Below are 15,491 nucleotides of genomic sequence, written 5' to 3'. Positions count from 1 at the left end.
CAAAGTACTTCTCTAGCTCAAAAAAGAAAGAAAGAAAGAAAGAAAGAAGTAAAGAAAGAAATAAAGAAAGAAAGAAAGAGAGAAAGAAAGAAAGAAAGAAAGAAAGAAAGAAAGAAAGAAAGAAAGAAAGAAAGAAAGAAAGAACGAGTCGTTTCTAGTATGGATGGTCTTTAAGTCCCTGTAGGCTTGCGCCACCCTAGACCTCATTTAATTGTTTCGTTTGCAATATCCACGCAAGCGGTAGCCTATACCAGACTCCGCGAATACAGTACCTGCCCGTGTTTCTTTTTTTAAAGGCTTCATACGTGATTAATTCTGGTGGCACTGTACTTCCAGTGTGAGTGTGCTCAAAGAGATCACTTCTTACCAAACGAGATGGAGGTCAACGCCAGCTTGGCCAATTAAGGCCACCAAGGCGTTACCTTTGCGAGTCTGTGCGAGGTCTTCCATCAAGTACCAATATATTTGAGGCTGTTTTCCGAGCTGTTTCAGCATGTCCATAATGTTACTATTTCTCATATACATAGAAGAAAAAGGCAATGCTTATGTAACCAAACTCGCAGCCTCACAAAAATGAAATTATCTGGTTTTACGTGCCAAAACCATGATCTGATTATGAGGCACCTGGGGACCACTTATTGTACCACCTGGGGTGCCTTAACGTGCACCTAAATCTAAGTACATAGGTGTTTTCTCATTTCGCCCCCATCGAAATGTGGCCGCCGTGGCCGGAATTCAATCTCGAGACCGCGTGCTCAGCAGCCTAACACCATAGCCGCTAAGGAACCACGGCGGGTTCACAGCCTCGCAACCTCGTTCAGAAAACCCTGAAGAGACACCGGAAAGTATGGTTTGTCTCTAAACCATCTTACGACAGCCTAAAGAGTGGCGTCATAACCTTGGTGGAGCACGTGGTCGCGCGCCGCTAAAGTCTATATGACGGAGCTTATATCAAGGCACAGACCACTGTGCTTAATCTCCGGATTGTCGGGCCCGATCTATCGATGGCGTACGTCAACTCGAGCGGGCTACGGATTTCCAGGTGTATGGCGATATATATATATATGTATATATATATATATATTTCAGCGCCAGCGCTGAAAAAGAAGTGACTATATATATATATATATATATATATATATATATATATATATATATATATATATATATATATATATATATATATATATATATATATATATGCGCGCCACAGGCATCGGGGATGGCCGGCAGCTCATCCGTCAGGCAGCATCGCCAGACAGGTATCTTGCGGGCCGCCGCCAGTTACTTTCGCGCGCCGAACCTCACCCTCGCCCGGCTTACGCCACCCTTCGCGCCATACTGCAACAATGGGGGAAGCTCGCCTCTCTCTCTCTCTTTCAGCTCTGGAATGCGAACAGGCGTCTCCTTTACGAGCAACCGCGGCGCGCCCCACGAATGGCGTTTAGCAGTGCCGACGAGGCCGTTGACGTACGTATAGGGTGTTTTTAGAAAGGGACGTGGAAAACTTAGCCCCGCGTGAGGGAGTAAATCAGGACTATCTGCTCGGCGGCCTAGAAACGAACGCTGTGGCAGGCAAGGAAACAAAGCGACTGCAGGCTGCAGGTAAGTATAGAACAAAGAGGGGAGCTAATCTTGCACCGAGATGCACGCATTCGCAGCTCGGGAAGCCTACACCAAGGCCAAATAGCGAAGAGTGAAGTCGAGGGCCTCCCCTCAGTAGTATGCGCCGGCACGCGTCGCCTGCACTTTGTACTTAACGTGGAGTTGAGTTATAGACACAGCAAGGCAATAGCCGGAGATACGTAGACTCATAACGAGTACGTGGCCGAACTATATATACGAGCATACGTTTGCGACGCAGCATAACCGCATCAGGTGCACTGCGAAGTGCGCAGTGGCGTCTGCAGAGGAAGCGCCGACTCAACACTGCAGCTCCGCATAGATGAGTTCAATGGAGCGCTTTTTTTAGTATCTCAGCTCGTCACTGTCACATCACAGTGCGAGACACCTTAATGTGTGTCTCACTAGAACACAAATTTCTTCGGTTTAAGCAAAGCAGCGTTAACATGCAGATAATACCAAGCTTGATCTCACATAAGATGGCATCGGGTTGAGGCGGTGTCCAAGCAATGAAACTGAGGACATCGGTGTTCGTGTTAATTGTGAGTGCGAACTGAAGCGTCGGGTACAAATGCCGCCTGTACGCTCTCAGGTCTGCACGAAATAATTCCCTGCGTCTTCGACAGATTTGCTACGAAAGTGAGAGGAAGTGAAAAGTGAGAACCAAAATGTACGTTTTTTGATTAGCTCAGGATTACTCCCTAAGTCATACATAATTTATGGATCCACTGTGTCTCCATATCGCACTGGTTGGTCACAGTCTTACAACTTGGGCCCGTATTGCAAGAAGGAAAAACTTTTTTCAGAGTGACCTTATCGAATGCAAATAATTACAATCTTTCCTGTTCTTTTTATTTGCACGTACACAACTTTTAATACATAGGTGCATAAACCATAAATTCATACATTTCCAGCTTTGATATTCCTTTTAACAATTCCAGTTTGCAATTTTACAGAGGAGAAAGTGAACTGTGAAGAGATCACGTGAAAGGTTCTCCACAACACAGGAAAAATAAGAAAGCTGCAACTCAACATAACAGATCATATATTTAATAGTTCTTGTAACCAGCAATAACATTACTTGAACTACAAGTAAATGTAAGTAGGTATATAACAAGTAAGTGCCTGTGGCTGCTTAAGCCATTCAAATGTAAAAACTAGCCGCTTAACGTTGAAGGCCTAAAAATTTGTTCTAACATGGTTTCCTTGTGAATTATGTTTCAAGTTTTAAGTCTATGCATTGAATATCTGTGACCATGGGCAACTGCACAGGCTTCAATTTTTTTCTTTGTTGCCCTATGCGCCTGCTCGTAGTGATTATAATAATTTGCCGGCCATTTATACTCGACAATATGGTGATCTTGACATTGATATGACACTGACTAAATTAGCATCCTTGAAAACGCGTCGAAGTAAACTGAAAACAATTAGAACGTCAGGACAAGGCACTAAGTATATGTTTATAATGCACTATATTCCTTAGACACAATGCTGATACGCTTAGATTGCCTGCCTATTCAGAGGCTATAACGTGTTTCCGCCATTTCACTATCATGAAACTCCACAAGACGTTGTTTGTTTAACTTGCTCCTACTGTGCCCTGCACACCATCTTCCAGATCTCTCCTCGCATGATCGGGAAACTTCCAAAAGGGAACTTGTTCGACGGAATAAAGCTTTTGTCAACTCGTGGTTCACGTATGCAAGTACGATCAACCGTGAACTGGACCTCACTTCGCATCACACTCAATCAGCGTGCCCATAGCAATGCAAGCTCGATGTTAGAAAAGTTGCCTGTGCGCACTCACCGGAGTTACTGTTGTCGTTACAGCTGGCGTCGTCGTCTCGGCCTGGCCGACTGTTGTTGCCGACAAGGCAGCTGCGAAGAGCAAACAAAAAAGAAAATAGTTTTCAGTGACACAGCCACAGCCTTTAGAGATGACCACCACATGAACGAGAATCAAAGCCACTATTACATTAGTATGTTTCATAGCATTACCGATGGGTTGGGTTCTTGCAATGAAACTGGGCTGAAATCGAGCCAGTCGCTCCGTGTATTTTGATATTGAACTACTATCCTGTTAGGAACTGATATAGAAACGAAAAGGGCATAGACTTGCGAGACGATTTCGAAATCAGAGGCAAGTTATAAGGTTTTCAATGTACACGACAGCGTGTCAATGAATAAATGCAAATCTGCGCGTTAAACGTCACATGCGTCGTCACAGTGTCTACAATCGCGTGATTAGCCGAACTGCTAAACCTTACTCTTCCCCTGTGCATCCGAGCACAGGCAAACGAGCACGTTTGATGCCGTTTTTCATTAAGTGTTGCTCCTCACTTCGCCAAAACAAGCACGCGCACAGTCGTCATCGCTTTATGTACCCGGGCTTGTTAGCATTAAATACGAGGGACGTTCCGAAAGTAAGGACCGTCATTTTTTTAAAGAGAAGACGATACTCCAGGTGAAACAAACAATCATCATAAGAATTCACGCCTGTTGCTGGTTTAACGACGGAAGGAGCGTCAGCGGAGGAGAAATGACGCATGCGCAGAACGCCCAAGAAGAGAGAGTAGCAGCCGACCGGCGTGCCCGAGGTTACTCGAGTACAAATCACGATGGCAGACAGACGTGTGCTCACAACGTGGTCGCCAATGGAAGTACGAGCTGTTATCCGGTATGAATGGGCACGTGGGGATAGTGTGTCTGTCATCTATGAACGCCTACAGATCGTGTATGGTGAAGAGGTCATGTCTCAGGCTTTGCATCGCAGGGCACCGAGTTCTGCCAGAGTGGATCCTCCAAACAGATTTCCCGCTACGACAGATGTCTCAATGTCTGTGGTGACTATGTGGAAACATAGTGCAAGGTGTACAGTTCATGATGCCGTGGTGTATTTATTTTCTTTTTTTTTTTTGTAATAAAGTTTCTGTGGGAAAGTAAATGATGAAAGTTACTTTCGGAACGTCCCTCATCAAAAAAGGTCCTTTATAGAACAGCTTTACTTTTCATTTTTATGTCTATTTCGTCATATTTGATATTTTTTCCGTGAGTGTGAAGTGTCAGTGGTGTCAAAAGCATACAATGTATAGATTTTCATGTAAACCCTCTCGTTTCTTACCACGCTAATGTAGTACCAGCTACAAGACGCTTGGCTCCACTGTGGCGTTATGAACATCTAGTTTAGGCACTCCACAATTATTACTTGAAGGTTCCTCTCGTGCTCTAACTAGTACAGAGTGGAATTGCGTTGAGTGTTTTCACCGCCTTAACGTCGCTATATTTTCGCAAGTGGAACTCTTTTCGGTTACTTCTTTCTCCTTTTATTTCACTTTTGTGCATTGCTGCCCATAGGGCATCTGCCATAATAACGGAGTGCTGACCTGAACAGAGGTTGCGACACTTTTTTTATTGGCAAGACAAAAAAGAGAGAGAGAGAGGACGAGAGACAGACATTATGGCGGGTGAACGTGGTTTTGTGTCTCATGAACAGGTGGCGTATTCGCACGTACATTGCCAAGACGTTAGCATAACTGTGATTCCCTTGTTCGCGTAATGTATACCTATAACAGCCCGCACATATATAACTTACGTAATTAGTACACATGTAGATAACGTACACTCTTACGCATGACTACATAGACGGCACTGCATCATCACTGATTTATAACTTCCCTTATAGAGGTGAAATTCGGGCTTGTCGTTTATTCGTGATCGTCAAATATCATCCCCTAAAGAACAAGGCACGAAGGTAAACAGCGCCGTGTCTGCCTCTTTACTTTCGTCCCTTGTCGCGGGATCGAATCCCGGCCACGGCGGCCGCATTCCGATGGGGGCGAAATGCGAAAACACCCGTGTGCTTAGATTTAAGTGCACGTTAAAGAACCCCAGGTGGTCAAAATTTCCGGAGTCCTCCACTACGGCGTGCCTCATAATCAGAAAGTGGTTTTGGCACGTAAAACCCCAAATATTATTACTTTCGTCCCTTATTTTTTTACGCGCTCCTATTTCGTGATCATTTACAGCATTTTTCGTATAGCGTTACCTTGTTCCTCCTCGCTCACCAGCAACACCGTCTACGTCACACGTTACCACTCAAATCCAACACATTCTCGTTTTTCTCGGTATGGGTCTTCAGCTCGAGACCTAGGCCGTGTGCTTTCTTTGCAGCAGCAGCAGTTGCTCATGCCACATTTACAATGGGGCTGGCGAACTCGACTTATTAGGTATACAGCACCCTTCTACAATTTATGCCCGCGGTTCGTGTCCTGTCTAGACTATCTCTGCAGGATTCTCGTCCTTTTCTTTCATAAACACGTGACCGGTGGCGCAATGGCACTTAATGACACTTAAAGACTTTCAGAAACTCTGCGGAAACTTTGCTGAAGCCTGATTGTTGCCAGCCGTACGCATTTCATAGTTTGTATATGTAGTCGACACGGTACACAGATTCTAGCCAACTGAGAAGAGGCATTCTGGTACGCACCGATGGGAGATATGAAAGAAAAGTAATCGCCGTTTGCACGTCAAACACTTTTGTTTGAAGTTAGTTACTAGACGACTGAGGGCTTTTCACAAATATTATCCTCGAGGCCGCGAGATCGACACCGCCTGTGGCCGCCACATCCCGATGGGGGCGATAATGCCAGAAATCTCGTGTACATAGATATAGGTGCACGTTAAGAACGCAAGGTGGTCGTAATTATTCCACATTCCCCCACGTCCAGAAGACCCACGATACGGCGGTAAGGTTAAACATTACTGTCCCGACGTGGGAGCCGCCTGCGTCAACCTAAGGGTTTATCTTCAGGACATTAATAAAGTTCTTCATACCATACCATACCCCCACTACAGTTTGCCTCGTAATCAGATCGTCGTTATGAACTCTAAAATCCCCGAAGTTAGTTAATTATTTCACTTTTTAAATATATTATCGCTGTTTTTTCTACTTCTTCTTGCGGACTACCCGTTTGCGTTCCCGCGTTGAAAATGCATTGAGTAGGGTCAGGCGGTACATTTTCGGGGCTAACGAAACTAACTGTGCGTCGCAAAAGACAGTGTGACCTTGTGGTTTATCTTTGTCCTGTATTGCGTTACGTTACTTCACTGAATGTTTCAAGCAACGGATTTTCCGCAAAACGTCCCGACGGTATAGCACGCTTCGTGGCATTCGATAGCCCGGCGAACGTTCGGATATATTTAGTAGCCGCAAAGGTGTAAGGCGAGCCTTTGCCTGCCTAGAAGTGCCGGTGAACATTGGAATCAGTACACTGAAAAGAAGCCACGTCGATGAAGACGTATAGTTTGCCTCGGTATTGCGTGACACACTTTTTTTAGAGAGCCTCACTTGCGTTCTTGTCTTCAGCGTGTACGCACACGTCGGTCAAGTATTCTTATTTTAGCCAGGACCCGTCTTACTCGCGACCGACTCGCGTCGATATATATACAGAAGCCATCCGCACGGGTAAGAACGCTGTGTACTCTCGTGCAGAATGGTGTCAGAAGCGCGGGGGAGGGGGGAGGTGAAGGCGGGAACAGCCACGGGACCACTCAGGCGCGTTGAAAAGATGGAGAAGCGCGCAAGCGTACAACACTCCGTCGGTGGATCACTGTCTCTCAGTTACCACAAACAGTTTTAGGCACTTAACAATGTCACCTAAAGTACTGTGCAAAGCAGGCCTTTTTGACATTAACGTAGTAATTGGAACGAAGCAAGCGGGCAACATGAAAGCCAATGACAGCGCATTGAACGCGGCAATGACGTGTTGGAAACATTGTCGAGCATTCAGTTCTACTGAACATTAAAACAGCATAAGCGGCGAATGCTCCGTGGATGATTAAGTGGCTGTAGTGCAAACGCAGTACAAAAGAAACAAACCGGATGGGAATACCTTACCTACAGAAACCAGCAAACAAACAATCAAGAGGATGTCCGCAAACCGACCCATTATACGGGGCTGTAAACACATGTGCAAATATAGCCTGTCAAACAGCACAAGTATCTAAAAATTGAGCGTATATGGCAGAGTGCGACATAAAACTGCGAGAACAAGCCCATCTGTCTAGCTCGCCTCCCTTATTCTTAAAAACAAGACGAAAACATACAGCAAAGAAAGAAACAAATGTGCGCAGCTATTTCATGACATTAAGTGATCGTGCTTGTTTATATTTCTAAGTTTCGACAGTGCCAGTTCATTATCGGTCTCAATAAGCCAGAGAAAGAAAGATTAAACTGCTGAAAATTATTAGGCTAAAGATATCTCAAAGAACACACGGTAGCTTTGTCTTGTGGCCTCAAGACGGCATTTATTTTGTGGCAATTTACTGATTGAACTCATTTATGTGGTTGGTATCGTTGCGGCACATACTTGGGCCATGACTCGGCTCGGACTGGCGACCTTTAACTCTCGAAACGCTCATGTTTGGCAGCATCAATCGTGAAACTTTCGCCTTTCTAAAACAGAGAATGTCAACAGCCCTTCGACTTCCTTTTCAGATTTGCCTGTTTTCTTTTTCGATTTTCCTCTTTGTGCTCTCGCGGGACAGCTTAGATTGGAAACAGCTTCAAGATACTCTTGAGAAATAACTGACCATTTCACATCAGAGCACTCTCTGGCGATCGCTCAATCTATTGCCCCTGCCTGCCTTGTGATCTAACGTTGAGGAATAGCGCTCACATAAAAGAGAGTACAAACACATCAATAAAACATGAGCGTGGATGGAACCAAAACTAAGCGCTAAGGCCAATCATGTCGTTTCCTTTTAAGATAAGATCACAGGTATAACAGTGCTGGCTCTTTTTAATTATATACGTATGTATTTTTTGGACGCGTTCCATGAAGATGGCACGCTGTATGAGAGGAGCTATCGTGGTTACTTCTTTGCGTTCTTCGCCAGGGCACTAGTCTTAGCTGTTTCTCTCTTCTTCTTCTTTTTCTTTCATTTCTTTTCTGCGCGCCAGTGTCAAACTGCCAACGAAGTCCCATGAGTGCAGCCTAGCACACTGCATACATGACAGCAGAAAGTGCAGCCTCTGCAACCATGGCGTCCCCCATGCAACACCAGATTTAGTATACCATACACTGGCTGTTTCAATGTCTCTCGTCGCCAGCGAGAGCGCCACCGCGATGGCTATACTATGTCTCGGCATTCAAACCCAGGGAACCGCGATTTGAAAGAAGCCCAAGGCACCGCAAAACAAGGCCTACAAATGGTGACCTTCTCCTATCGCAAGGCGCTCTATAATTATATAGTTGGCGAGACAACGTACGTACAACTATACAGTATAGAGAAGCCTACCGGGGACATTAAAAGAAAATGAAAAGATAAAAAAGAGGAGAAAGAAACCTATCCAGAATGAAGGGTTATCGCGCGTACGCCGTTGAGTGCGGAGGCGCCTCTTTCGTCCACATGATGCTCGAACGTGCTGCCTCAGCTTAGTGGCGGTGTCGTTGCGATGCTGAAATCAAGGTAGCGGGATCGAATGTCGGCCGCGGCTTACGCGATTCGATGGGGGCGAAATGCTAAAACCCTCGTGTACTTCGATTTGGGTGCACGTTGAAGAAACCAGGGTGGTCGAAATTAATCCGGGAGTCGCCCACTGTGGTGTGCCTCACGGTCACATCTTGGTTTTGGGTTGTCACTAAAACCACGGAATTTAATTAATTTTTTAATGCTACGCGATGGGCGTAGGTGACAGGATTTACAAAAAGAAAATGAGGCAGGTATGATGAAAGACGAAGATGAACATTGTACGCTCCCGCCGCGTACTTAGCGTACGTCATAAGCGTGGCACAAAAAAAGAAACATATATATATATATATATATATATATATATATATATATATATATATATATATATATATATATATAGTGGCTGCTATATATCTCTTTAATTACTGCTTGGAGTCGTTTATGATGAGAAAAATTCAATGATGAGCGTGACATCATTACCCTCCGCGGTGATTCAATAGCTACGGCGTTCTTCTGAAGAATACCAGGTTGCCGGTTCGATTACCGACGGCCGCGGCGGCACGAGGAAATATGGGTATGTCGGACTTAAGAACTAGTGACAAACTTCATTGACTTGTTAAGAACGCTTGCCACCCGCATGAAAGAACACAAGACGCGCTTAATGGCTTTGCTTTTTGCGATATGTGCTTATGGAAGCAAAGCTTGCATCTTTGTGCTTTTTCCCTCTTGAATAAATATAGAATTATCCCTGTAAATATTTCGACTTTTTCTCAACGAAATAGTTGGCTTAGCGACACAAGAGTCGGGTCTTATCGGCTTCGCCAGATTCAGGTTTCATCATCAGGCTATCTCTTTAGATACACTGCCAGGACGAAGGCTTCTCCCACTGATCTGGAATTATTCCTGTCTTGCGCTAGCTGATTTCAACTTGCGCCTACAAATTTCCCGCCTTCATCACCCCACCTAGTTATCCGCCGTCGTAGGCGGCGCTTCCGTTCCCTTGACACCCGTTCTGTAATTCTAATGGTGCGCAGGTTATCCGTCCTACATGGCCTGCCCAGCTCCATTTTCTTAATTATCCTAACGCCAAGTAGAATATCGGATACCCGCGTTCGCTGCCTGATCCACACCGTTCTCTTCGTGTCTCTTGATGTTATGCCTAACATTGCTCGTTCCATCAGTCGTTCCTTAACATGTTCTCGCGCTTCTTTGTTAACCTCCAAGTTTCTGCCTCCGTATCTCAGCGCAGGTAGCTAGCTCCCAGTCAGGATTTGGCCGTATCCACGCCAACCCACCTTTATTCATCTGGAAATTTCCTTCTTATGATCAGGCTTCAATTCAGGTTTAACCATATATAAATACGTAACACAATATAGTCCGCTTTTGTTGCGTTCCACTACATTATTAGCTTGCTGCACAGTCACCTGGCGCTCAAGTAAAATTTTCCTTTCGTCAGTCCTGCTTAACTTCCCTGCCTTTCATTTATGATTTGCTCTCTCATTCTCTCTCTCTCTCTCTCTCTCTCTCTCTCTCTCTCTCTCTTTCGTGGAATACCTGAAACGCAGGAATGCGAATCGCGCTGGATCATCTCGCTATTATCTGTAGACAGTATTCCGTCCATCGCTGACCGCCTCGCACAATTGAGAAGTGCCAGATAGCACGGGCAGACGTGCGGAGATTCCCGAGCACCGTCATCGCTTACATTTTACCGCCAAGCGAACGCCTTTCCTCCAGTGAACGAGAACAGTGACACCTCTTTGCACACCCTATGCGTAAGCTCCGCAAGCCTGCACATTCAACGACGATTACGCGAAACAGCGTATTCTCCCCAGAGGCATGACTAACTCACTAACACAGAGACATGACTAAAACGAACAAGCCGGGCAGCGCTTGTAATGCATGACAATGAAAAAGACGAAAGTTCGCGACAATCTCCCGTGTGACGAGGAGCCCTTTTTCTGGAAAGCGTACGTAAAAGCGGGCATGGCACTACAGATTTCTTCCTTTTTTGCTTTCTCTTTCCTATACTTTCTACCCGGTTGCTCTCACGCGTGTCCAGCCTTGCGTATACGCAGGCGCATGCGCGGCGAGCGTGTCGGCTTTCGGCGACGCTTGGCCGCACAAGCGAGGACGTTTCCGCCGCTGTCTGCACACGTCGACGCAAGAAAGAATGTGGGAGCTGCGATGGCAGGTCCCGATCGAAATGGTAACCGCATTGCGTGTACTTCGCGAAGGAGGGGCCCAAAAATAAGGCGAGGTGCAGTGGCCGCCGAAAGCTTACCCACCGTGAGATTTGAATGAGGGCTGTACACCTGCGAAGCCAGGACGCGTATCCCAGGCTGCGGTGATCGTATTTTCAGCCTGTGCTACAGTGTAATACTAATATAGGTGCTACTAGCAGTGCACCTACTACTGTATAATGTATGTACTAGTATATGTTCTAGTTGTGTCGAGGAAATTGGCAACAAGGGGCCGTCCCCCCGAACGCCTGCATATTTTACTCTCTGGCTTCTTTCTTTGTTTTTTTTTTCCTTTCTCATTCTCCGCGTTGCCTTCTCTATTCCATCTCGACGTAATGTAGTATAGTGTTGTGCCACAGTTTTACAGGTTGAGGTTCACAGACTGCTCAAAAATTCGATGTTCCTTCGGGACTATAGTCCCTAAAATTTTGCTGCAGGCGGCACAGTAATATACGAATCGAGGCAGCAGAATATTCGCAATTTTTCGCAACGCTATATATTGTTCGTCCTAGTGCACAGCCTTTGTGGAGACTTTCGGAGCCACTGCACCCGTGGCCGAAAATCACATGGCGGGTGGTACTGGGGTCCCTGAGACAATCGCCGCTGCAAAGTCCAAAGTGTCAAAAAGATCGCTGCTCTCCCCCTCTTCTGACTTCGGGGGCGTCATGTAACCGAAAGGAAGTCGGATGACGCGGCAGTGGATTTTCGCAGCGGTGGTGAGACTTCGAAAAACTTAAGAAAGAGTGCAGGTAAACAAATTGGCTCAAATATTAACAGATACGTACAGGTCGTCAATTTGTGGTCTTGTCTGGCTTATTGACATTAGGGCAGTATTCCCATGATGGTTTTGTTTGTTATCCACGTGCATTTTCATCACGGCCGCGTCTTACATGGTGTCCGCCTTGCTATAAGTATGCGCGAAGTTGATAATATTAACCAGCGTGCGTTCTATGCTATTGGGTCGCTATACAAACATGTTACTTTGATATATGACGTTCGCGTGTGAACAAGCTTCGATGTGTTTTGCAGCTCGCCCGGGTAATGAAGAGAAATAATTAAGTGCAACAGCTAATATACAGAATTCATTGATTTCCACAGAAAGTTGACGAAGTGCATCGAAGGACACATCGGGGCTCGCACTGCCTTTTTTTTTTTTAAACAATGCTGCTCGGCTGTATAAGGTTATCCCTTAATCTTCAAGGTCCAGCGCATGCCCATCGCAGTCTGCACACGGTTCACGCTGTGTTCCCGCTCGAACGGCCACTTGGAGCGACCTACTAAGTGACTTCTCTGAATGATGCAAGGGGGAGAGAATTCCTATGCCATGCTATTCCAAGCGATTATATTCCATCGCTGTTACTATTCGCTCTTTGTCAAGTGTCAGAGCGGCGCTTTTCCCACGTCATCTCTAGACCGTGAACAGCGCGGATGACGCGAAAGGAATAGAATCGAGAGAAAGAAATCCTTGCACTATACCCCTACCGCCGTCTGCTGCTATCGCCGCCTGCTTGCAACAAGAATGAAATCAAACGATGGAGCTTCGCAGCCAAGAGCAACACACTTATTACGAAACATGCCACGAGAGGTTGCGGAATAAGATTGACCACCTGTGGCGCTCCTCAATATGCCTAGATACGCGGTCGTTCGTGCCTTCTGCTCGCACGGGAAGGCGCGCGCCCTGGCGAGGCATCGTACCCATGACCTCGCGCTCAGCTGCGGAGTGACGTAACCACTGCACCACCACGGTGGGTCCACCCACTGCCCCCTGAATTACGTAGGCACCTTACGTTCTTTCCTGTTCCTCTCCTCTCTTTCTATCCCATTGCCCCTACTCATCGTGCAGGCTATTCACTCGACCTGGGTAGTCCCCAGTGCAGGGTAACCGACCTATGGTTAACCTCGCTGCCCTTTTGTACGTCATTTCATAATGTCTCGCAGTCACCGAAACCGGGGGTTCAGTGGCTATGGCGTTGTGGGGCTGAGCTCCAGGTCGCTGGTTTTACTCTAGGCCGTCGGTGTGCAAAAAGTTTCTGCGGACCGCACTTTGGGCGCACGTTAAAAAAACAGGCAGACGGTCAAAACTGACCAAGAGTTCTTTAAAACAGCTTTCGTCGTAACCCAGAGTGCGATTTCGGCACGTTACCCCATAAGTTAATTTCTTATTTCATGCCCGTCTTTCCCGAAGCAAGGTTCAACTATTAAGTTTTTGCGCAGAATTTTCCTAGGCGCTGACACTCTACTGCGGCGCACATCGTCGCCGTTTGTCCCACTATTTCGAGCCGGCGTTCCATTAACAGAACCGTTCGGTCGACACAGTAGAACCCGTCCGGTCGGACGCATTGGAAAACCACGCGAGCTAGGCGGCTTCGGGAGCTATAGGCGATGACCCCGTCTTGGCCCTGAACCGAAGCGGGCTGCGTAGCGCCAAGCAACTTCGACGTTCGGCGAGCGGCGCCGACAAAACAAAGACGAGGAGGCGGCCGCTTGCGCTTCCAAAGAATGGGCGCCTCCTCCCCGCGCCCGTTATCGGGAAGTCCACCGCCATCGGCTCGAAGAATGCGTTCGCCTTTTACACGTACCAGTGACCCTGGCGCCGAGTGCCACGCACGTGACGCAAGCGCAGTAGGCCCGGTCCCGTCGAACGCCGGATGTCTGCCCGGGCAGCTGGAACGCCGGGGCGAGATGAACCGCTTCGAGAGGCGAAGGGATGCATTCCACGGCCGCCACGCTGTTCTCCGCGCACTCACCGCGCAACACCCGGCCGCCCTTGTTTCGAATGACCGAGCTGACTGAGAATGCGGGGAGTGCATATTGGCGAGGCGTCATCCCCAATTAGTGTTCGCTTAGGCAGTAGCCGCCGGTGGATTATAGCGCGAGTAGTTAACCAAGATGTTGAAGTTAGCTCATAATCCTCGATCAACACTTTTTACAACAAACAATGAAGACGTGTAGGACTGTAGCAGCGCCCGCTCAATTATTGTGCAAACGGGCATACCACTTACTAGTGCTTCAGTGTCCTTTTCTTGTCGTTGCATTTAGTTATTTATTTTTAAAGGAAATTCAGCCATTTTCTTCATACCAGCTTCATATATGTGCAAAAAGACTAAATTGCCGTAAATGAAGTGGACTAGCCAGAGGCCTACAGCTTCCAACGTCTCCAACCAGATCCCATTTAACCCTACCTTTCCTGCAACAAGACAGGGGTCAACAGTAGAAACGAACACTGCCTTCTGCGCTGTCACGGGGTTACAGGTTCGATACGCGGCCCCGGTGGGTACATTTCGACGAAGCGGAGGAAGAGCGTGGGCTGGAATATTGCAAACGCGCTTATGAATTAACCGTGCCTTGTGTGCACTTTAAACAGTTGCACATGTTCAAAAATTAATCCGTGAGGACTTCTCCGTGCGGAGTCCCACGCAGCCCGGTTGTTGCTTGGCGAAATTAAACGAAATAATTTAATTTCAATACCCCTCCGTTCCTTCAACAAACTGGCTTTCTGGTAGAAGACGGCGTGAGACGAGCTGAGGTTCGTAGACTGGACTGTTCATGTCCTATGGCAATGCCGTGTACCAGGCTATAGTTCCGTCTTCATTCTCTGTCGCGCTGTCCATTTTCCTGCGGTCACGTCTATATCGGCCAAACAGGTCGTTGCCTGAACATTAGATTGTCTGAGCATAGGCGCTCGCAACGGGTAATGCCTACTCACATGTCGCACGGCATTGCTCTGATCACGGGTACACTCCCCCCCCCCCCCTAACCTATGAAAACACCACAATACTTTCCGCGCATAGAAATCAGACTACGAGGGAGACTATTGAGGCCTACTACATCAGAAAAAAAGGGCCGCGTAAGCACGCCATTGTTATATTTGTATGACAGTGAATTTGAATTTTTAAGCCGCTTCATGGCGTAGCATTAGATTGCAGGGTTTTGCGTTTTTGCCTGCGCACTGATAATGACGTCATCGATGGGAGAGTACGTGGCTATTGGTTGTAGTACATAGGTTTGTGTATGCGTTCGAATAAAGTTAGTTGTGAGTTCAGCGCTGTCCTGTGTGTTCCTGCCTTCTGTCTTCGTACCAACTCGCCCAAATGTAGATCGCTCTTTCGTGCGAACTGGAATCGTCCGAAGAGTACCTATCGCGCGAGCGATTGC

The 15,491-nt window shown here is 46.9% G+C and overlaps 1 protein-coding gene across 1 annotated transcript in view; it reads right to left on the bottom strand.

Annotated features, from left to right (window-relative positions):
- LOC142584858 (uncharacterized) overlaps positions 1-15,491 on the bottom strand; it is a 172,640-nt gene that overhangs the window by 52,538 nt on the left and 104,611 nt on the right. Inside the window, exon 2 of the mRNA XM_075695167.1 lies at positions 3,431-3,501. Within this exon, the coding sequence (XP_075551282.1) occupies positions 3,431-3,501 (71 nt within the window). The remainder of the gene's footprint in view (positions 1-3,430; positions 3,502-15,491) is intronic.

Source organism: Dermacentor variabilis, chromosome 6 (genome assembly GCF_050947875.1).
Source record: "Dermacentor variabilis isolate Ectoservices chromosome 6, ASM5094787v1, whole genome shotgun sequence".
Lineage (NCBI taxonomy): Eukaryota > Metazoa > Arthropoda > Arachnida > Ixodida > Ixodidae > Dermacentor > Dermacentor variabilis.
The sequence above is the reverse complement of the archived record's forward strand: the minus strand, read 5'-3'. Positions and strand labels throughout refer to the sequence as shown.